General features: G+C 45.7%; 1 protein-coding gene across 7 annotated transcripts in view; it reads right to left on the reverse strand.

Moving 5' to 3' along the window:
* LOC121269647 overlaps positions 1-24104 on the reverse strand; it is a 52223-nt gene that overhangs the window by 22809 nt on the left and 5310 nt on the right. For 6 of the 7 annotated variants that reach the window (XM_041174408.1, XM_041174410.1, XM_041174407.1 and 3 more), the window contains exons 3-5: positions 9814-9935; positions 7371-7488; positions 872-993 (exon numbers count right to left, since the gene is read on the reverse strand). In XM_041174408.1, coding sequence (XP_041030342.1) covers positions 872-993; positions 7371-7488; positions 9814-9935 — 362 coding nt within the window. Of the gene's footprint in view, positions 1-871; positions 994-7370; positions 7489-9813; positions 9936-13659; positions 13766-24104 lie in introns of all 7 variants that reach the window. The other variant, XM_041174406.1, reaches the window with a different exon arrangement.

Raw genomic sequence — 24104 nt, forward strand, 5'->3', positions numbered from 1 at the left:
TTAAATTGTGATGTGTATTTCTGAGTAAAGGGGGAGGGATGTAGTAATCTGATGTGTAATATACCTTTATGACAAATGTTGTAATGTAAGATCACATGATCTTGATACCCAATAGCAGAATAGCATGGACTACCTCTGTAGAGAAGTCTTGAGATAGAGTCTGAAGAGAGAAGGCAGTTTTGAGTTGTAAGCACACAAGTGTAGCTGCTGAGTTCCTTTTGTAAATAAACAAAACATGTTTGTTCTAAGAGCGGTCTACTGATCTTTTCTATCTTGGTACCAACTCAGTCACCCCGAAACAAATATGCAACCTGGATCCTTTAGCCCCCAACAAACCAGGGATCCAACACCCAGAAAAAGGCCATTTGGCCCAACTAGTCTGTGCTGGTGTGTATACTCTGCACAGGTTTTCTCCCATTCCATCTACCTCACCTTCAGAATATCTTTCTATTTCCTTTTCTCTCATGCACTCATCTAGTTTTCTTTTGAAAACATCTAAGCAAATTGCCATAAATATGGAACTAAGAAGAAAAACAGAACAATTGGGGAAGAAACATAAGCAAGGAATAGTGCCGAGTTAGCTGCGATTTAAGGGTCTCCTTGAGTCTGAGTTTGGACCATTCAGCCCCTTGGGCCTGTTCCACCACCCAACGAGATTATGGCTGATCTCCGATTTAGAATTTTGTCAACCAAAAGTTATCAATTTCAGTTTTAAAATGAACAATTGATCCAGCATCTATTGCCATTTGTTGAACAGAGCTTCAAACCCCTACTGCCCTTCACGTTAAGGAGTGCCTTCTAACTTCACTCCTGAAAAGGTCTGGCTCTGGGTTGTCAAAGGCACCATTCATAAAATAAAAAATATGCAAACCTTGAATGTTGAGGGTGGTGCTGCTGAACACCTTCGATTATCTTGGGGAGAGAGTCAGCTCCCACGGGATTGTATCCGGTTCTATCCTGAATCCCAATTTCAGTCCACGTGAGGTATGAATGCTACGGATAAAAGTGAGAAAAAAAAGTGTCAATGCCCTGAGCATGCAGTGTAACTGAAAATAGAAACAGTCCATCAGATCAAACAGCTGGATTTACAGAAGAGATTAATTAAAAAATCAAAACCCAACCAATTCCTATCTTCAATCTCAATTCTAAACATCTGTACAAGTGAATAATCTGTTCCTCACTTCCAAATGCACACACCCTGACAAAACAACTCACTTGCATTAAGCATTTACCCAAATAAATAGTGAAAGAGGAGAAATGAACAGGCAGCTCACCTACTGGATAAGGCATTATCTGGGGTAGCATCAACATCAAGCAGCGACCTGCATTTAGGTGAATACAGTGGTATGCTGGTAATGCCACTAGACTAGTAATCCAGGGGCCCAGGCTAATGTTCTGGGGACACAGGTTCAAATCCAACATGACAGCCGATGGAATTTAAATTCAATTAATAAAATCTGGAATTGAAACCAGCATCAATGGTGGTGACCATTATCAACTGTCATGAAAACCCATCTTGTTCACAAATGCCCATTAGGGAAGGACATCTGCCTAAACATGGCTCCATAGCAACACCAATGAGTTACTCTTAGCTGCCCTCTGTAATGGCCTAGCAAGACACTCAGCTGAAGGGCACTTAGAGATGGCTTTGCCAGTGACGCCCACTTCCCATGAATAAATTTTAAGAAGGATGGGGCAGGATTTTGCTCTTGGCGTGTGGGCTTGGTGAGGGTGAGCAGGAAGCAGGCCACTGCTCGCAATCGGGCCCAGAGGGCAATTTCACACTAGGGGGCCAATTATGGCCTGCCCAGTGTGAAATGCGAGCGGCAGAGCTGAGCACTGTCTGTGCGGCGGGAGAAGGAGTGTGGGCCGGGCACGCGCGATTGTGCGCTACATAATCTCCCTGAGGCAGCTCTCTGCCTCAGGGAGATGATCTGATTTCAGATAAAAAAAAAATTAAAGATCTTATAAATGTTATGAAACATGTCCCCTCGTGTGACTCTGTCACATGAGCAGGTACGTGCTTTTAATTCAAGTATAACATTTTTACGTGATTTTTATTTGTTTTAGGAAGCCTCACCCTGGCCGTGGATGAGGTTTCCTAAAAAAAAATGTAAAGGCCATTTGGCCTTTTTGTCTGCTCGCCAACCGTTTGGTTGAACGGGCAGCGTAAATTTGAACTTAATTAACTTTTTAATGGCCTTAATAGGCCTTTTAATTGTCAGTGGGCGCGCAGCCAACTACGGCGCACACCCGCTGAATGAAATATCACGGGACTAGGGGATGACATCAGGACACTCGCCCAACGTCATCGCGCATCATTTCACGTTAGGCTGGGTCGTGCACACACGGTCACGCCCGCCAAGAGTAATTTTCTACCTACGTAGCACTTTAACTCAGTAAAGCTTCACAGACAGTACTATCAGACAGAAATTCAGCACTGAATCACATAAGGAGATATTACATCACCCAGTGAGGGAGCAGCTCTGAAAACTGCAATTTTCAATCCTCCAGGCCTATTCATTTCTAATTTCTTCAGCGTCTTTATCCTAATGTCTGCTGCCCATGGTCAAAAGTCGGTCAAAGGGATAGATTTTAAGGAATGTCTTGAAAGCGTAGCGGGACACAGAGAGGTTTAGAGGAGAAATTTCACAGTTTAGAACCCAGGCAATCAATGGTGCAGCGATTAAAATAGGGGGTGCTTAAGAAATACCTTGGAGGGTGGCAGAGCTGGAGGAGACTACAGAGATAGGGAGGGACAAGGCCATTGAAGAATTTGGAAGTGAGAAGAAGAATTTTAAGATCAAGATGAACCAGGAGCCAATGCAGGTCAGTGAGCCCAGGGGTTATAGTGGAACAGGATTTGGTGCAGCAGAGCTTTGGATGACCTCAAGATTACAGGTTGCAACCCCAATCTCACCAACGCTGATGGGCAGGAAAAGACCAGCTAATCTAATAAACCTATCCCACGCCCAGGTGACAGCAGGGGGAGTTGGGCTAACTGGATTGCTCTTCAAAGGGCTGATGCAGACTCAAAGGGCTGAACAGCCTCCTCTTGTTCCGCAAGATTTTCGTCTCTGAACAGAGGGCTCGGCTGATGTTTCTCTTCCCCCTTACATGGAGACAAAGTTTATTGTCCCAACCTGACCTCGGCCAAGATCTGTATCCAGTTCAAATCTGGCAACACCTGACCTGTATAGTTTACAAACACACAGAATAATACAGCCCAGAAAGGAGGCTATTCAGCCCATTAGCCTTACCAACTCTTTGAAAGGTTCTATTCAACTAATCCCACTCCCCTAAGATAAAAGCAAAACACTGCAGATGCTGGAAATCTGAAACAAAAACAAAAATACCTGGAAAAACTCAGCTCTATCCCAATCCCCTGTTCTGTGCTCATAGCTCTAACAAATATTTACCTCCGAGTAATTATCCAATTCTCTTTGTAAAGTCACAACTGAATGTGCTTCCACTGCCCTTTCAGGCAGTGCATCCCAGATCTTAACTCCCTTCATTAAAACAAAAATCTTCTCATATCTTCCTCCAGTCCTTTTGCCAATAAAACCCTAAGCCTGTCTCCTGATGACTGACCCTCCTGCCAGTGGAAACAGTTTCTCCTTATTTAGGAATAAAAGGCAGAATTTTCCCACTAGCGTGCGGGACCCGCCCCCACACGTCAACGCGTAAGATGATGCGGTGATGTCGGGCGAGCGTCCTGACATCACGCCGCGCCATCGCGATATTTCAGAAGACGGGCGCGCTATGAGTTCTGAGGCACACCTGCCATTAATTAACAGGCCACTTAAGGCCCTTGAGGCAGCAATTGAACACGATTTTTTGCAGCCCGTGCGATCTTCAGGACATTTGTATAAACCTCACCCACAGGCGGGAAAAGAGGGGCGAGTGGGGTCACGAATGTGATCTTTCAGGTATTGAAGTGTGAAAGTTACTAATACTTGCCTTGTGAGCAGGAATACTTCAAAACTCATACCAGCTGCTTGGACAGGAGTGAAAGCCTTGGTCAGGACGCTAGAGTAAAAGATCATTTTTGGGGCCTGCAGCTTTCAGAAAGCCTTCCCTTAGCCTGGGAATGGGGGTTGTGCTCTCCACTGGAGGCACCTCCTCTGAGGAGGAAGGGAGGCCAGAAGAGGGAGGAAGCCAGGAGTCCACATTCAGCTTCCAGGGGAGCCAACTTTGGGAGGAGAGGTGCAGGCACAAAGAGTGCAGGGCCAACAGGAAGCCCAAAGCGGAAGGGGCCACAGAAGATGCCACTATCCTGCTGCCAGGGTATACAGGCAGCGAAGCAGCTACCTCAATATGGCTGAGGTGCAGTGCCAAAGGAGGCTCTGTCTCTCAAGGGGGAGACTCAGCACCTCCATCTGTCAGATGATAGGCCCTGAGTTCTCTGCAAGCTGTGTGGGTGGACACCCTATACCAGTGGCTCTAAAGGTCACAGCTTCCCTCAACTTCTACGTCTCTGGCTCTTTCCAAGGGTCCTCTGTGGAGTCTCCAAGTCAGCTGTCCACAGTTGTGTCAAGCAAGTGACAGACGCTCTGTTCATGCATGCGTTGACCTTCATCCACTAGCCCTGGGACGAGGCCAGCCAGGCACAGTGAGCCAGAACAAAAACAAAAACAGCTGGAAAAACTCAGCAGGTCTGGCAGCATCTGTGGAGAGGAATATAGTTAATGTTTTGAGTCTGCATGGCCCTTCAACAGAACAGTTCTGTTGAAGAGTCATGCGGACTCGAAACGTTAACTGTGTTCCTCTCCACAGATGCTGCCAGACCTGCTGAGTTTTTCCAGCTATTTTTGTTTTTGTTTTCGATTTCCAGCATCCGCAGTTTTTTGCTTTTATCACTGCAAGCCAGAGGCTTCGCGGCCATTGCTGGCTTCCCCCGTGTCCAGGGTGCTATAGACTGTACACATGTGGCCATCAAGGCGCCAGCAGGTGAGCCGAGTGCCTTCATCAACAGGAAGGGCTTCCACTCCTTGAACGTGCAGATAGTGTGTGACCCCAGGATGCTGATTCTACAAGTCTGTGCAAGGTACCCAGGCAGCTCCCACGACGCCTACATCCTCAGACACTCCCAGGTGCCGAGGCTCTTTAGTGCTCCAACCCGGCTGGATGGATGGCTGCTAGGTGACAAGGGCTGTCCCAGCAGAAGGTGGCTCATGATGCCTCTTTGTCATCCAAGAACAGAAGCTGAGCATCGGTACAATAGGAGCCAGGGCACCACAAGGGTTGTGATGGAGAGAGCCATCGGTCTTCTCAAGATGCGCTTCCGATGCCTGGACCGCTCGGGGGCGCACTCCAGTACCCCCCAAATCGTGTGTCGGTGATAGTGGTTGCATGCTGCGCTCTCCACAATCTTGCGCTGGAAAGGGCTGAAGCAGTGGATGAGGAAGACGTAGATGCAGTTTCTCCAGATGCACACGATGAGTCTAGCAGAGAGTCCGAGGATGAGCACACACAGGAGAACGCTGAGGGGACAGACACTAACCCGGGAATACTCCAGGGAGGCAGGGACACCCGGGAGGCTTTAATCCTAAGAACTTCAGCTGGCACACCACAGATGAATCTTCAACACACGCCAGGGCTACAGGCTCTACACTCAATACCTGAGTGCTAAATCTGCCTGGATTGTAATATTAACTAAGGCTCTTGTCAATAAAGCTCAATGTCAAACAACTCACTCATAACATCATGGGCTTCCTGTCCACTTGCAGAAGTAAGGAATTACCCTAAGGCATGGCAACATGTCAAAATTTATTGAGGGAACAAGTGTAACTTCATAAAGCATAAAAATGGTGTTGGACATCACACCAAGACTTCCAGAAACTACTACTGTCCAGCACCAGTGAGAAACCCGTGATGTGCCTAAGATGCCTTAAATTTAATATTACATCTAGCTGCTGTCCTCTCACTGGCATCTGAGGCAGCCTGCTCACTGCGCTGTCCTGTTGTGGGGGGGTGGGGAAGGGGGTAGTGGTGGGTGGAGAGGTTGGGTGGCTGGGAGAAAAGGGTGACAGCTGCATTAAGTGACCTGAGCCAACATGGTACTCACCCTCCCCGAGCGCAGGAGGTCGTTGAATCTTTTGCGGCAATGGACCCACATGCGCCGCACCTCATCATGGGAGCTCACTCTCGGCCACCTCCTCCCACGCACGTCTGGTTAGGTGGGGAGGCCTCCGCCCGCCATCCCTCGGAAGAAGGACCTCCCGTCGCACTTCCACCTCCTCCAGGAGGGCAGCTAGACACTCGCCAGAGAAACGAGGGGCACACTGCCCCCATGGCCTACCCTCCGGCCTGGCCTGGCCTGGCCTGGCCCCCATGGCCTACCCTCCGGCCTGGCCTGGCCTGGCCCCCATGGCCTACCCTCCGGCCTGGCCTGCCCCCAGTGGCCTACCCTTCGGCCTGGCCTGGCCTGGCCCCCATGGCCTACCCTCCGGCCTGGCCTGGCCCCCATGGCCTACCCTCCGGCCTGGCCTGCCCCCATGGCCTACCCTCCGGCCTGGCCTGCCCCCAGTGGCCTACCCTCCGGCCTGGCCTGCCCCCATGGCCTACCCTCCGGCCTGGCCTGGCCTGGCCCCCACGGCCTACCCTCCGGCCTGGCCTGGCCCCCATGGCCTACCCTCCGGCCTGGCCTGGCCTGGCCCCCATGGCCTACCCTCCGGCCTGGCCTGGCCTGGCCCCCATGGCCTACCCTCCGGCCTGGCCTGGCCTGGCCCCCATGGCCTACCCTCCGGCCTGGCCTGGCCTGGCCCCCATGGCCTACCCTCCGGCCTGGCCTGGCCTGGCCCCCATGGCCTACCCTCCGGCCTGGCCCCCATGGCCTACCCTCCGGCCTGGCCTGGCCTGGCCCCCATGGCCTACCCTCCGGCCTGGCCTGGCCTGGCCCCCATGGCCTACCCTCCGGCCTGGCCTGGCCAGGCCCCCATGGCCTACCCTCCGGCCTGGCCTGGCCTGGCCCCCATGGCCTACCCTCCGGCCTGGCCTGCCCCCATGGCCTACCCTCTGGACTTGCGTCATGCACATTGCCCCTCTGATGTGATGTTCTCCCGGCCATTGTGAGCAGCCTTGCGAAGGCTGCCAGGCCTTCATTTGAACAGGCCACTGGGTCACCACTGGACCTGCCGGTCTGTGGACACCCACCGCCACCTGCCCACTCCCGCTATCCTTGGGAGTCACGAACTACGCTGGGCGGGCCTTAACTAGGCCGCCCGTGTAAAATGGCAGCGCGGACCTGATTGTGGGCGGCGATCGGGTCAGCGCCTGCTCCCACATGGGACGCACAACAAGGGGAAAACTCTCACCATATAGCTTGAACGGTGATTTTTTTTCCCCACTTTACTCATGTTGTCACAAACCTGTCTTTGTACTTTGTGGATGAGGTCACATATCCTACTGACCATCCCCAATCCATGGTCTGAGAATTCCTGGCTGAAGTTGATCTTGAGGTATTCGTAATATTTTAGGATCACTTCTCTGAAAGTGAAAGCAGACAGATTACCTGTTAGTTCACCAAAGACAAGTTGCTCGGGTTGGGGGGGCGATGGGGGTGGGGCTGGGGGTAGGGTCGGTGCAGGAGGTGATTTGATTTTTCTTTGTTAATGGAAGTAGGATACAGTGGGTGAACCCAGTGAACCCTCAGTCCATGGGGAGCTACACTCAGAGTGTGGGAGTCAAAGACAGACTGACAGCACCAAATGCACCAATTGCCTGAAAGAACAACAAAAGAAAGCTGGAAAAACTCAGCACCGCACTACTTTCCAGCATGTCACCCCATGAATTTATCTCCGACTTTCCAATAATTTGTCAATATCTCGAGTTGCTGATACCAACAGATCTCAATGTTCTGATTTGAGGAACGTCACCCAGTGAGGGAGCAGCTCGAAAATCTGTCATTTTCAATCCTCCAGGCCTATTCATTTCTAATTTCTTCAGTGTCTTTATCCAAATGGCTGCTGCCCGTGTCCTAACTGGCACCAAGTCCCGTTCACCCACTTCCTTCACAGTTGCTCGCTAATCCTCATTGACCACCCAGTCAGGCAACTCCCTCGCTCCTGACTCCATCCCTCTCCCTGGCAACAATCTGAGATTAAGTCAGTCGGTTCGCAGTCTTGGTGACACATCTGATCCCGAGAAAAGCTTCCAATCTCACATTCATGCAATCACTAAGGCCATCTATTTCCGCCTCCGTAACAACACAGCCTGACTTCACCCCCTGTCTCAGCTCATCCGCTGCAGAAACCCTCATCCATGCCTATGTTATGTCTGGACTGGGTTATTCCAACACATTCCTGGCTGGTCTCCCCCATTCTACCCTCCATAAATCTGAAGTGATCCATAGTTCTGCTGTCATCTCTTAACTCGCAGCAAGTCCCGTTCACCTTTCACCCCTGCGCTCGCTGACTTGCACTGGCTCCCAGTCAAGGAATGTCTTGATTTTAAAATTCTTATCCTTATTTTCAAATCCCTTCATTGGCTCATCCCTCCCCATCACTGTAATCCCCTTGAACCCCATAATCCTCCGAGATGTCTACGTTCCTCTAATTCTAGCCTCTCGCGCAACCTCAATTTTAATTGCCCAACCAGTTACCTGGGCCCCAAGCTCTGGAATTCCCTCCTTACACATCTCTACCTCAATACTACACTCTCCTCCTTTAAAACACTTCTTAAAACCTACCTCAAGCTTTTAGTCGCCTGATTTAAAATCCCCTCGTGTTCCTTGGTGTCATTCCTTGTTTTATAAAACTCCTGTGGTGCACTTTGGGTTGTTTCATTACTTTAAAAGGTGCTATATATATATATATATAAAAAAAAAGTGGTTGTTGTTGTAGTTTCCTTTCGAAAAGATCCAAGTGATTCGCCTCAGAGACTGAGCTTGGAGGGAAAATTGCGTAAGAAGCATGAGCAAGAAATTGGGCGGCTGGGCTTTAGAGGTCCCTTTGGGTCAGAGTTTAGGTAATATAGAGAATGAGGGAACAGTCCAGCACTTGGTCCAGATGGTACTTTTATCGTCCTGACAGTACCAGTGCCTCCAGGTGGATCTCACCCCCATTTTGTACTCAGCTGCAGCCCATTGGCTCACCTCGCCACAATGCCATGGAAACTGCAGCCACCATAGGAATAGGAGGAGGCCATTTAGGGGGAGGTGGTGATGCAATGGTAATGTCACTGGCCCTCGTAACCCAAAGACCCAGGCTAATGGTCTGCACATGGCAGCTGATGGAATTTAAATTTAATTAATAAAAAAATCTGGAATTGAAAACTAGTCTCAGTAATGGTGACAATGACAGCTATCATTGATGGTCATAAAAAACCCATCTGGTTCATTAATGTCCTTTAGTGAAGGAAATCTATCATCCTTACCCGGTCAGGCCTACACGTGACTCCAGACCCACAGCAACCTGTTTGACACTCAGCTGCCCCTCTGAAATGGCCGAGCAAGCCATTCAGGTCAAGGGCAATTAGGGACGGGCCACAAATGCTGGGCTTTGCCAACGGCGCCCACATCCCATGAAGTAATAAATGGAAAAAAAAATTCAGCCCTTGAGCCTGTTCCGCTATCCAATAAGATCTGTGACCTAATTCCAAGGGGCCTTTGCCCCTTAATACCGCTGGTAAACAAAAAAATATATCAATCTCAGTTTTAAAATGAACAATTGATCCAGCATCTATTGCCATTTGCTGAACAGAGCTTCAAACCCCTACTACCCTTCGTGTGAAGGAGTGTCTCCTAATTTCACTCCTGGAAGGTCTGGCTCTGGGTAGTCGAAGGCATCATTCATAAAATAAAAACACGCAAACCTTGAATGTTGAGGGTGGTGCTGCTGAACACCTTCGATTATCTTGGGGAGAGAGTCAGCTCCCATGGGATTGTACCCGGTTCTATTGTGAATCCCGATTTCAGTCCACATGAGGTATGAATTCTACAGATAAAAGTAACAAATTAATTTAAAAATCAAAACAAAACCAATTGCTATCTTTTAACACATTAATAAACATCTGTATAATTGAAACGTGTCAGGTCCTAGGTCCCGACCATCTTCTCAGGTGAATGCAAAAGATCCCATGGAGCTACTCGAAGAAGAGCGGGAGGTTCTCACTCGTATTCTGCCAACATTTACCCCTCAGACAGCATCACTAAAACAGATCATCGAATCATTATCACACTGCAGGCTGAGAGTTTGCTGCGTCCAAATTGGTTGCTGTGTTTTCTACATTAGAACAGTGAGCACACTTGATAGGGTATCCCCAAGCACACTACACCCTGTGATTGTGAAAGGCGCCATATAAATTTAAGTTACTCTGTGTCAAACTGTGCATCAAGATCTGCCTCCCCGAGGAGTCAGTGTAACTGAAAATAGAAACAGTACGTCAGATCAAACAGCTGGATTTACAGAAGAGATTAATTAAAAATCAAAACCCAACCAATTCCTATCTTCTATCTCAATTCTAAACATCTGTATAAGTGAATAATCTGTCTCTCACTTCCAAAAGCACACACCCTGACAAAACAATTCTCAGGCATTAAGTATTTACTCAAATAAGTAGTGAAAGTGGAGAAACAGGCAGGCAGCTGGTCTACTGGGTCAGGCATTACCTGGTGTCGCACAATCACCAAACAACAACAAATTGCATTTATGTAGCACCTTCAACTTCATAGGCCACCACAAGGAGCTTCACAGGAGTTTTATCAGACAGAATTGAGCATCAAGTCACATCAGGAGATATTAGGGCCTATAAACAATAGCTTGATCAAAGGTAAAAGCAAAATAGTGAGGATGCTGGAAAACTGAAATAAAAACAGAAAATGCTGGAAAAACTCAGCAGGTCTGGCAGCATTTGTGAAGAGAGAAACAGAGTTAACGTTTGGAGTCTGTATGACTCTCCTTCAGAGCTTGATCAAAGGAGTAGGTTTTGAGGAACATCTTAGAGGAGTGAGAGGTGGAAAGGTTTAGGGAGGGAACTCCAGAGTTTAGGAATATTGAATTTTCTGCTTGGCAAAGTGGGGAATGGAAATCCAATTTGTCAACCCTGGTAGCCAAGTCCAAAGCTAGCACAGATGAGATGGAAGCTGCCTCCGGCTCCACTGGTCCCATGTCTCCACCTGGTTCCTAGCAAACTCAGACACATGACACAAAACCACCCTAGCTGACTATCTCACCACACAGGCCAGGATTTTACAGCCCCTCCCACCCAGTGCAATATTATGGACCCGCCGAACTGAATGGAGATTTAAATGGCTCACTGCATCCCCCTAGTGGGAGAGACATGCATTGGTGAGGCCATAAAATCCTGGGCCTGATATTTGCCAGAGGACATGGAGAAACATCATCCCGTGGAGCATTTTGATAAGACACTGTTGGGCAGAGTAGAGACAGTCTTGTTCTGAGCCCTGACTCAGTGGAGAAGGTCATGGGTTCTTATCCCACTCTGGAGACCTGACACTGCAATCTAGGCTGACACTCCAGTGCAGTACCGAGACAGTGCAGCACTGCCAGAGGTGTCGTCTTTCAGGAAACAGTGTTAAACCAAAGCCCCAACCGTTTTCTCAGGTGAATGCAAAAGATCCTATGGCACTATTTCGAAGAAGAGAAGGAGGTTCTCCCTCATATCCTGGTCAGCATTTACCGCTCAACCAGCATCACTAAAACAGATTATCGTTAGCACACAGCAGGCTGTGGGAGTTAGCTGCGTGCAAATCGGCTGCTGTGCTTTCTATGTTACAACAGTGAGCACACTTGATAGGGCCTCCCCAAACACTTTGCAGCCTGAGGTCACGGAAGGCACTATATAAATGTAAGTACTTTCTGTGTCAAAGTGTATATCATGACCTGGGAATGTTTGAGTTTGAGGCAGGGATATCCAAAATGGAAAGATTTCCATTCCCCACTTTACCAAGCAGAAAATTCAACACATGAAATAAGAAAGCAGAGTATTGACACGTTGTGATCCCTCTCATTTATTCCATAGTTTCAATAACTTCAAAATCTTGCCACAACTGTTTGCCCTATTCTGGTGAGCACAGAGTCCTGTAAGCTGCCTAGAGTCATTCCTATATGACACGGAGGGGGGTGGCTTATTCCAAAAATGACTGGAAACCCAATCTTTTTATCGGAGAGGAAAAAGGTCAACATGCACCCTTTGGGTTATGTGGTGACACTGGTGGAGACACTGCTAGGGAGGGAGATGAAGGGACCATCAGTCTAGGCCTCCCACAGAACCCTCACCTGCTGTCAAACTAACTCTTTTATATGTGATTGCATCCAGGGTCACAGGAACAGGAAGTGGCCATTCAGCCCCTCAAGCCCAGCCTACCTTTCAATTTGATCATGGTTGATCTGTGTTTAATTTCATTACTGTGTGTAATTTCATCTATTCACCTTGGTTCTATAACCCTTAAAAACATGTACACAGCAAAAATCTGGCAATCTCAGTTTTGAAGTTTTCAACTGACCCCCTCAACAGGTATCTGGGCAAAGGTGGGAGAGGGTGGAGAAGTTTTCAGATTTTCATTACCCTGTGTGTAAAGAAGTGCTTCCTGACATCACCCCTGAATGGCTTGGCTCAAATTCTGGTGTTATGAACCTTTGACTTGGGCTTCTCCAACAGAGGAAACAGTTCACCTGTATCAATCCTACCAACTCCTTGGTCAAACACATCTCTGAGCAATGGTAAAGAATGGGGACTGAATTTACAGGAAGCATGTGATGAAGGAACTTCACTTAAATCTCCAGCTAAAGCTACGAGTCTCACTAATGATGCCCTGCAAAGAATTTCACAATCTTAGGGCATCCCCATGTATTTTACAGCCAATGACGTACTTGAAGTGTAGGAAATTTTGTAAGATAGGAAATATGACTGTCAATTTTTAAAATTCTTTCATGGGATGTGGGTGGCACTGGCAATGCCAGCACTTGTTGCCCATCCCTAATCACCCATGAACAGAGTGGCTTGCTCAGCCGTTTCAGAGGGCAGTTAAGTTTCAACCATTTGAGTCACATGTAAGCCAAACCAGGTAAGGATGGCAGACTTAATTCCCTAAAGGACATTTGCTGACCAGATGGGTTTTTACAACAATTGATGATAGTTGTCATGGTTATTTAGACTAGGTTTTATATTCCAGATTTCTTAAATGAATTTAAATTCCACCAGCTGCCATGGTGAGATTCGAACCCATGTCCCCACAGCATTAGCCTGGGCTTCTGGATTACTAGCCAAGTGACATTACCACTATGCCACGATCTCCCCTTAATTAATGCACAGCAAACCTCCGAAAAGGAATGAGACAGGTAATTTTATACCAGGTTTTGTTTAAAAAAGACATGCCAGTTAAAGGATAAACATTGAGCTATACATCCGGGAGAAATCCCCTACCATTCTGTAAACATCCCATGGTACTGTTTCAATGAGAATGTTAGCCTATAACTTCAGCTTTTCAGAGGCAAGAGTGCTACCCATTCATGCACCATCTTTTATTTTAGTTCCAGGCCATCTTTCGTGTTATACACAGGAAGGAGTGACCTGCTTGGTAGAGCAACTCAGTTAAGTCTAATGGACATGAAAACAGAGATGGTTTGGAAGTGGTCATGGAACCAATACTGCCAGCAACATATAGAGCTGTTTGGTATTGCAAATGCAACAACTTACAACTGCCTAGTTTCGAACTTAGTCCACCGCACTTTCATTCCAGTACCTGACATTCAAGAAAATACATCAACAAAATGGCCACCTCCTCAGTGGTCAACAAGTCTTCCTGAAAAGAAAGAGAGAGAGAGAAAGAGAGAGAGAAGAATCAGCTTACAATGCATCGACAACAACAACTTGTAACACATCACCAACTTTTATTTTAAAGCAAAGTACTGTGAATACTGCAAATCTGAAATAAAAACAGAAAATGCTGTAAAAACTCAGCAGGTCTGTCAGCATCTGCGGAGAGAGAAACAGAGTTAATGTTTCAAGCCTGTATGATTCTTCTTCAGAGTTATAGAGAAGTAGAAATGTGATGGATTTTATTGTGTTTAAGAGGGGGTGGAGCAAGATAGAAGGCCCAGGATAGGTGATGGATAAGGAGAGATTGACAAAGATGTCATGGACATAAGACAAAGGGTGTATTAAAGACTAAAGAAGGTACTGATAGTGGCAGAATGTGTTAATAGCAGAACAAGGGTGAGCGCTCTGTGAAAGCACCACATAGAAACAAGTGACAGATGGTCCTGTGGGAATGGGGGGGGGGTTTGAGGATAAAGGATTTTAAAAATTAATAATAAATAAATACAAAATAAAAATATAAATAAATAATAAGAAGAATAAAAAAAGAAGTTATTTTTTTTTTAAAAGAGGAGTAGAGATGGACAAGAGAGTTCATGGTCTAAAGTTGTTGATCTCAGTGTTAAGTCTGGAAGGTAAAATACCTACATCACAATATTTATCCTTTAACTGACATCTCAAAAAAAAAACCTGGCATAAAATTACCCGTCTCATTGCTGCTTTTGGGGGTTTGCTGTGCATAGATTAAGAGGGAAGATGTTGGCGCAGTGGTGATGTTAGTGAATTAGTAATCCAGAGGCCCAGGCTAATGCTATGGTGATCCGGGCTCAATGTAAAGTTCGGAATGCTGTAGGCACTTTACAGCCTTCCAGGATTAACATTGAGTTCAACAACTTCAGACAATGAACTCTCTCCTCCATCTCTATTCCTTTCTTTAATTTTAACTTGTAGTTTTATTTTTATTCTTATTTGTTTTTTTTAATTTATTCATTTTTAAAATCCTTTCTTCCCAAAGCACCCCCCACCCCACCCCCCCAAGTCACTTGTTTCTATGTGGTGCTTTCACAGAGTGCTGACCTTTGTTCTGCTTTCACCACATTCTGCCACTATCAAAACCTTCTTTAGTCTTTAACACTATCATTAACACTCCCTTTGACTCATGTCCATGATATCTTTGTCAATCTCCCCTTAGCCATCACCTATCCCAGACCTTCTATCTTGCTCCACCTGCTCCATCCTCTCTTATACAGTATAAAATCTATTCAATTTCTACTTCTCTTCAGCTCTGAAGAAATCATACGGATTTGAAACGTTAACTCTGTTTCTCGCTCCACAACCGCTGACTTGCTGAGTTTTTCCAGCATTTTCTGTTTTTATTTCCAGCTTTCTTGTCCAACAGTTGGACAAGGATTTGCAAAGGGATGTTAGATGTGGTGAAAGGGCAGAGTGGACGGATAGAACAGGGTGTCATCAGTTCTTTGCCTATTTGTACTCCCAGGTCCTTTAATACAGAAAATATCCAAATCACCTTTGATTAAACATTCACCAGATCTGGGTTGAATGGAAAGGGAAACTCCTATTGCATACAAAGAATTTCCAAGGGGTTTTTGAGTGTCAGTCATAACTTCTGCTGCAGGCTGGGCTATGACAGACCACGACCTTCACTGAGGTTGCATGCCACCTTCAAAACCAAATAGTAATGCATAAAACCATTTTCTGAACGTTAAAGTAGTTCGAGGACCAGTTATTCATTTTGATCCAATTGAGAGCAGACTGAGACTGAGACAGCAACAGCATACAGCCTGGTAAATGGGATACAGCCTGGTAAATGGGGATATATATCTATAAAATATAATGTATATTTTTATATATATATTACATATCTATATATATATATATATATATATATAAATATATATATATATATATTTATTATATATATATTATATATATATATATAGTGAGCAAGAAAGGTCAAAAGTTATTTTTGCATTCATGATTCTTTTTTGGCCAGATTGGAAATATATTTTTGCTTACAGAAAGAGGTCATCATTACAGGAAGCAGGATTTGCAAAGGTTGTGAGTCAGTCACAACGGAGCTACAACGCTGCCTGCACACAGACTGAAGACACGAGGGTGAGTGTGGCGTAAAATATCAATTAAGGCATGTTTATCTCTGTTTTGATTGGGGGAAAAAATCATGCTATTTATTTTTGGAAGTAGGGATGCTGCACGGGCAGTCAATTTGGAAAAAAAGCATCATTTCCATCTGTGGTTTCTCTCGATGGAGGGAAGAATTTAGGAGGGAAAACACGACAGGTTTTACAATGGAAGCGTTAGCTTACTAGTTGTCTAATGCTCATTGTTCTTCATTATTATTCCGAATAGGTAAGCTATTTGCCTAGCTTTTCAGAGTAATTTTACAAATGTTGTCATATTTTTATGCATTTTATGCTGAGAAATGCATAAAAATCAGACAGAATTTCCTTCCTGCTGTTTCACAAGAATTATAAACAGAAACAGCAAAATCAAACAATCAGGCATGATGCTTCCATTATAAAATAACTTCAGTAGCGTTTTGAATCAGCAGCTTAAGACAGGAGGTGGTTACATTATACTTATGTTTTAAATGTTACAGTTAAGGGGAGGGGTTTACTGGCTTTAATACAATGACATCAGCTGCCATATTTAACCTGCACGTTAGAGAGTGAAGGAACCTCTTTCAGCTCCCACTAAAGAGTTTTATAGGTTGGAGCCAGACCAGCTTTGACTGTGTAGATAGCACTCTAACCTCGGAGCCAGGAATTGCAGAATCAAGAGCCAGTCCAGAGTCTCAACAAAAGACAAAATGAGAAAGAATCAGTTTCTCGGTACAGAGTAGCACGTGACTTCTCCGTTGAGCTTGTGGACTCACTAACTTATCTATCTTGTAATTTTTGTAACCCAGTTAGCTTTATAAGGTGAGTCAGAACGGTCATTAAAACCACCCAAGCACACAATTAGGTAGATTTCCCGCAACCCAAATAGCTATGACAGCGGACTGAACATAACTGTGAACAAAGTTGGCAAACAGATGGGCAGAAACATCTAGGTGTCCATATACACAAATACTTAAAGATGGCAGGACGAATTGTTAAGGCGGTTAAGGGGTTACTTGGGTTTGTAAATAGACAAGTAGAATATAAAAGTATGGAGATCATTCTAGAACTTCATAAATCACAGGATAGTCTCAGCTCGGATATTGCGGAAAATTGTGGGCACCGCACCTTCAGGAAAGGCTACGGAGGAGGTTACACCGGGATGTTACCAGTGTTGAGGGATTTTGGTTATGAGGAGAGATTGGGGGGTTTAAAAAAAAGTATTTCGCTTCTATAGCACCTTTCATGGCCTCAGGACATCCCAAAGCGATTGATAGTCAATGAAGCTACATTATGAAGTAAACTGTTGGAAATGTTAGGGCTGTTCTCCTTGCAATAAGAGAAAATCAACAGGTGACATAACTGAGGCTTTCAAGGTGATGAGGTTCAGATGGATCAGATAGAGAAAAATAATTCTCCCTGGTGAGTGAGTCAATAACTAGAGGTCATCGATTTAAAGTCATTGGCAATTGATCCTGAGGGGTAGCGAGTGGATCTATTTCCTACTCAGTTGTCCGGGTTTGGAATGTTCTAACAGAAAAGCTAATGGAAGCTGATTCCATTAATAATTTTAAAAGTGAGCTGGAAAATCCCCTGAGGTGGGGAACTTGTAGAGTTAAGGACAAAAAGCAGGTTTGTGATACTAAGCATGATTGTTCTTTCAAATATCCAGGACAGGAACAATGGGCCGAATGGCTTCTGTGCTATAAGCTTCTATGATTCTATTAACATGCAAGAAGCACCTACCAAATCCCTGGCTTGCAGAATCGTTAATAATTCTGTCCTTGAGCTGGTTACACAGGAGCAATGTTGTCCAATTGCAATCGCTGAGTAGCATGTTGCTGGTTAGTTTTACACAGAACATATTTCACATATGGAATTTGAACACTGACCACCATTCAACAACCAAGGTAAAGCACAACCATTCACAAAAGTAAACTATCTGCTTCCATCTTCCCAACAAACGCACAAAAAAGGTTAAAATTCACTTGTATCCATTTGGGCATGACATCGCATGCCTTATTTTACTACATTGAAATTCTTCTCCTGCACGGTTTCTCTCTCTCCCCCTCCCTACCCCACCCACCCTGCCAAACTCTCCCAATCTCTCTCTCCTGCATCTCTCTCTCACCCTCTCTCCTCTCCCTTCCCCACACACATATTAAAGAAATGCACACTAAAGTTTAAAACGATATTTGTGTCAAAGTCCTGCTGTAATAACAATGGTACTAACCAGCCAGGGTCCAAATACCTCCAGCAAATACTGACGTAGGCATTTGTGCAAGGTTTTAAACACAGTTCCTACCACTGTATATCAATTACAACTAGCATTTCGGCAGAAGAGGGGACCATTCAGCCCTTCAACCCAGTTCCACCATTCAGCGTGATTATGGCTGATCTGTATCTTAATTCCATCGCACCTGCCTTGGCTCCTTTTTATATATCCCTTTTTACAATCAATCTCAGATTTACATTTATTAATGGGGGCGGGGGGTCATCAGCTTTTTTTGTCAGAGAATTCCACACTTCTGCCACCCTTTTCATGAAGGAGCATTTCCAAAATTTTTTCTTGAATAGGCTAGCTCAGATGTGAAGATTGTGCTACCCACCACGCTCCCCACAATCTCTCCCCCACTACACTGCCCACCCCCCTGCACCCCCCCCACCCCGCCCCAACCCACTGTAGATCCCCACTGGCAGGGTGAGTTTCTCCCATATCAATTCTTTTCAAACTCTTGAAAAGTTCAACTGAATCATCACTGTTGCACAAGCTAAGTGCATTACAAAACAACACTGACTTTTGAACAGCTCAGTGCATTTTAAGACTCAGCCCACACTGCAATACAGCCATCAAAATTCCACCCAAAAAATTTCACATTACATGAGAACAAAAATCAAAGCATAAGTTATTAAAATGTCAAAAATATTGTGGTTGAAAACAAAGTTGCATCTCAGAATAATTCTTCACAACTACAGTTTCTCAATCGGTATAGCTCTATCCATTAATACACTTTAAAACTTTAGGGGCTTTTTAAAAAAAAGCTATTAATATAAGCAAAGGAACTTAAGAATCTGCATTTATTTGGCACTTTTCATGATCTGAGATGTTCCAGAGATTTGCAGCCAATGAAGTACTTGTCCAACAGAGAGCACTGGTGAGAAGTGACTGAAGCATTCTGGGAGAAGTCACTGCAGCCACCGTGAATCAGGAGGGAATCAAGGAGAAGGACTCTTGCACTCAACAGGAAGAAGAGCACCCAACAGAGGGCGCTGGTGAGAAGTGATTGGAGCATTCTGGGAGAAGTCACCGCAGCAACCTCGACACAGGAGGGAATCGAGGAGAAGGACTTTTGCACTCAACAGGAGGAACAGCATCCAACAGAGGGCACTGGTGAAAAGTGACTGAAGCAATCTGGGAGAAGTCACCGCAGCCGCCACGACTCAGGAGGGAATCGAAGAGGACCCACTGTCAAAAAACAGAATAGCCCCAAACATTACATTGCTGTAGTGTTTCCATCCCTCCCTCCTCCTCCAACCTTAAAAAAAAAGAGGAATAGGCAGTGCCTTCAGATGTGTACCAGACCTGCGAGGGACACTCTTCTGAAAGTGGATTTTAAAGAAAAAGCAGCTGATTGGTGAGTAAATCCTGGGAGCAGACTTGGAGGGAGGAGCACCAGAGCAGTGAGGATAAATCTAGTTTATCTTGGGATTCGCGGCCTTGTCTCCAGCGAGCAGACTTGGAGGGAGGAGCACCGGAGCGGTGACCTTGGGGCACAGAGTATCTGAAGCCAAAACTGAAAAAGTGACATCACAGGAAAGCTGTGACCTGATTGGTTGGTGGGAAATCTGCACCAAATTTGAAAAAACCCACTGCAAAGCTAATTAATAAATTAATTATCTAAATCGAGATGGCTGGGCAGGTGATGTGCTGTAGCTGTATGATGTGGGAGCTGGCAGATCCCATTGCAAGCCACAGTGACCACATCTGCAGCAAATGTTGGTTGCTAGAAGAACTCCGGCTCAGAATTGATGAGCTGGGGTCCGAGCTCCGGACACTGCGGCACATCCAGGAGGGGGAGAGTTACCTGGACACTTTGTTTCAGGAGGCGGTCACACCCGGTAGATTAAGTACCTCAAGTTCGGTCAGTGGTCAGGGTCAGCAGGGTGTGACTACAAGTGAGGCAGGTAGAGGGATCCTGTGTTCAGGAACAGAGGAGCCTCAGCTCTTGACCTTGTCCAACAGGTACGAGGTACTTGCTCCCTGTGTGGATGAGGAACAGGACTGTAGGGAGAATGAGCCAGCTGACCACGACACTGTGGTACAGGAGGCCATTCAAGAGGGGGGAGCAAAAAGACTTGTGGTAGTTGTAGGGGATTCTATAATTAGGGGAATCGATAGCATCCTTTGTAAGCAGGATCTAGTGTCCCGCATGGTATGTTGCCTGCCCGGTGCCAGGGTGAGGGACATCTCTGATCGGCTTGAAAGGCTATTGGAGATGGAAGGGGAGGATCCAGTTGTTGTGGTCCACATCGGGACAAATAACATAGGTAAGACTAGGAAAGAGGACCCGTCTGGGGATTATCAGGAACTAGAAACTAAATTAAAGAACAGGTCCTCAAGGTTATAATCTCTGGATTACTACCCGAGCCACGTGCAAATTGGCATAGGAACGCAAGAATAAGGGAAGTAAACACGTGGCTAAAGGAGTGGTGTGGGAAAGAGAGGTTCCATTTCGTGGGGCACTGGCATCAGTATTGGAACTGGAGGGATCTGTACCGTTGGGATGATCTCCACCTGAACCGATCTGGGACCAATGTTCTAGCAAAAAGGGTAAATATGGTGGTCAACAGGACTTTAAACTAGAAAGTGGGGGGGAAGGGAAGGGTAAAACTCCAAGAAGTAAGACTAATGGGAAACAAAGCAGCAGGTTAGCATGTGGGTGGGTGGATTCAACTTCATGGAAAATTATGAAAAAACTTAAAAGGAGAGCCCAGGAGAGGCTATTAAAGTCTCCAGAACACAAAATAGGACAGTGTTTGGAAAGGGCTAGGAATCTAACTTCAAGCATATCAGATAAAGGGACGACAATGAGAAAGGGGACGGGAAATACAGGACTGAAGGTGTTGTATCTGAATGCACGCAGTGTACGAAATAAGGTAAATGAGCTTGTGGCGCAGATTGAAATTGGCAAGTATGATGTGGTGGGCATCACGGAGACATGGCTGCAAGTGGATCAGGACTGGGAACTAAGTATCCAAGGATATACATCCTATCGAAAAGATAGGCAGGTTGGCAGAGGGGGTGGGGTTGCTTTGTTAGTAAGAAATGAAATTAAATCGATAGCAAGAAATGACATAGCGTCAGATGATGTAGAATCTGTGTAGGTAGAGTTGAGGAACCGCAAAGGTAAAAAAACCATAATGGGAGTTATGTACAGGCCTCTGAACAGTAGTCAGGATGTGGGGCACAAGATACACCAGGAGATAGAAATGGTGTGTAAGAAAGGCAAGGTTACAGTGATCATGGGGGATTTCAATATGCAGGTAGACTGGGAAAATCAGGTTGGTAGTGGATCCCAAGAAAAATAATTTGTGGAATGTCTACAAGATGGCTTTTTGGAGCAGCTTGTGGTGGAGCCCACTAGGGAACAGGCAATTCTAGATTTAGTGATGTGTAATGAGGCAGATTTGATAAGGGAGCTCAAGGTGAAGGAACCCATAGGAGGAAGTGACCATAATATGATAGAATTTACCCTGCAATTTGAGAGGAAAAAGCTGGAATCAGATGTAATGGAATTACAGTTGAATAAAGGCAACTACAGAAGCATTAGAGAGGAGTTGGCCAGAATTGACTGGGAGATGAGCCTAGCAGGAAAGACAGTGGAACAGCAATGCCAGGAGTTTCTGGGAGTAATTTGGGAGACACAGCAAAAATTCATCCCTAGGAAGAAGAAGCATACTAAAGGGAGAACGAGGCAACCATGGCTGACAAGGGAAGTCAGGGACAGCATAAAAGCTAAAGAGAAAGCATACAATATGGCGAAGAGCAGTGAGAAACCAGGGCTTTGGGAAGCCTACAAAGACCAACAGAGGACAACTAAAAAAGAAATAAGGAAAGAAAAGATTAAATATGAGGGTAAACTAGCCGGTAATATAAAAGAAGATTGCAAGAGCTTTTTTTAGATATATAAAGGGTAAGAGAGAGGCAAAAGTGGACAATGGGCTGCTGGAAAATGACACTGGAGAAGCAGTAGTGGGGAACAAAGAAATGGCGGAGGAACTGAATAGGTACTTTGCGTCAGTCTTCACGGTGGAAGACACAAGTAACATCCCCAAAGTTCAAGAGAGTCAGGGGGCAGAGGTGAGTATGGTGGCCATTACCAAGGAGAAGGTGCTAGGAAAACTGAAAGGTCTGAAGGTGGATAAACACCTGGACCAGATGGATTACACCCCAGAGTTCTGAAGGAGATAACTGAAGAGATAGTGGAGGCGTTAGTGGTGATCTTTCAGGAATCACTGGAGTCAGGGAGGGTCCCAGAGGACTGAAAAATCGCTAATGTAACCCTCCTGTTTAAGAAGGGAGTGAGGCAAAAGATGGGAAATTACAGGCCGATTAGCCTGACCTCGGTCATTGGTAAGATTTTAGAGTCCATTATTAAGGATGAGATTTCAGAATACTTGGAAGTGCATGGTAAAATAGGGCAAAGTCAGCATGGTTTCATCAAGGGGAGGTCATGCCTGACAAATCTGTTAGAATTCTTTGAGGAGGTAACGAGTAGGTTAGACAAAGGAGAGCCAATGGATGTTATCTACTTGGACTTCCAGAAGATCTTTGACAAGATGCTGCACAGGAGGCTGCTCAGTAAGATAAGAGCCCATGGTGTTAGAGGCAAGGTACTTGCATGGATAGAAGATTGGCTGTCTGGTTGGAGGCAGAGAGTGGGGATAAGGGGTTCCTTCTCAGGATGGCGCCCGGTGACTAGTGGAGTTCCACAGGGGTCAGTGTTGGGACCACAACTTTTCACTTTATACATTAATGATCTTGATGAAGGAACTGAGGGCATCCTGGCTAAGTTTGCAGATGATACAAAGATAGGTGGAGGAACAGGTAGTATTGAGGGGGCAGGGAGGCTGCAGAAGGATTTGGACAGGTTAGGAGAATGGGCAAAGAAGTGGCAGATGGAATAAAACGTGGGCAAGCGTGAGGTCATGCACTTTGGCAGGAGAATAGAGGCATAGACTATTTTCTAAATTAGGAGAGAATTCAGAAATCTGGAGTGCAAAGGGACTTGGGAGTCCTAGTCCAGGATTCTCTTAAGGTTAACTTGCAGGTTGAGTCGGTAGTTAGGAAGGCAAATGCAATGTTGGCATTTATTTCATGACTAGAATATAAAAGCAGGGATGTGCTGCTGAGGCTTTATAAGGCTCTGGTCAGACCACATTTAGAATATTGTAAGCAATTTTGGGCCCAGTACCTCAGGAAGGATGTTCTGTCCCTGGAGAGAACAATCCCAGGAATGAAAGGCTTAACATATGAGGAACGTTTGAGACTCTGGGTCTATACTCGATGGAGATTAGAAGGATAAGGGGGGGCTCTGATTGAAACTTACAGAATACTGAAAGGCCTGGATAGAGTGGACGTGGGGAAGATGTTTCCATTAGTAGGAGAGATTAGGACCCAAGGGCACAGCCTCAGAGTAAAGGGAAGACCTTTTAGAACAGAGATGAGGAGAAGCTTCTTTAGTCAGAGAGTGGTGAATCTATGGAATTCATTGCCACAGAAGGTTGTGGAGACCAGGCCATTGAGTGTACTTAAAACCAAGATAGATAGGTTCTTGATTGGTAAGGGGATCAAAGGTTACGGGGAGAAGGCGGGAGAATGGGGTTGAGAAACTTATCAGCCATGATTGAACGGGAAAGCAGACTTGATGGGCCGAATGGCCTAATTTCTGCTCCTATGTCTTATGGGCTTGTCATTCTTGTAGCCATGCAGTAAAAAGGCAGCCAGTTTGCACACTGTAAGCTCCCACAAATTGCAACAAGATAAACTTCTACAAGAATCAATGTTGGTAGAGGGATAAAATGGTCAGGACACTGGAGGGAACTCACCGGCTCTTCTTCAAAATAGTGGCCCATGGGATCTTTTACATCCACCCGAGCGCAGATGGGGCCTCAGTTTAACATACG

This window comes from Carcharodon carcharias, chromosome 25 (genome assembly GCF_017639515.1).
Source record: "Carcharodon carcharias isolate sCarCar2 chromosome 25, sCarCar2.pri, whole genome shotgun sequence".
Taxonomy (NCBI): domain Eukaryota; kingdom Metazoa; phylum Chordata; class Chondrichthyes; order Lamniformes; family Lamnidae; genus Carcharodon; species Carcharodon carcharias.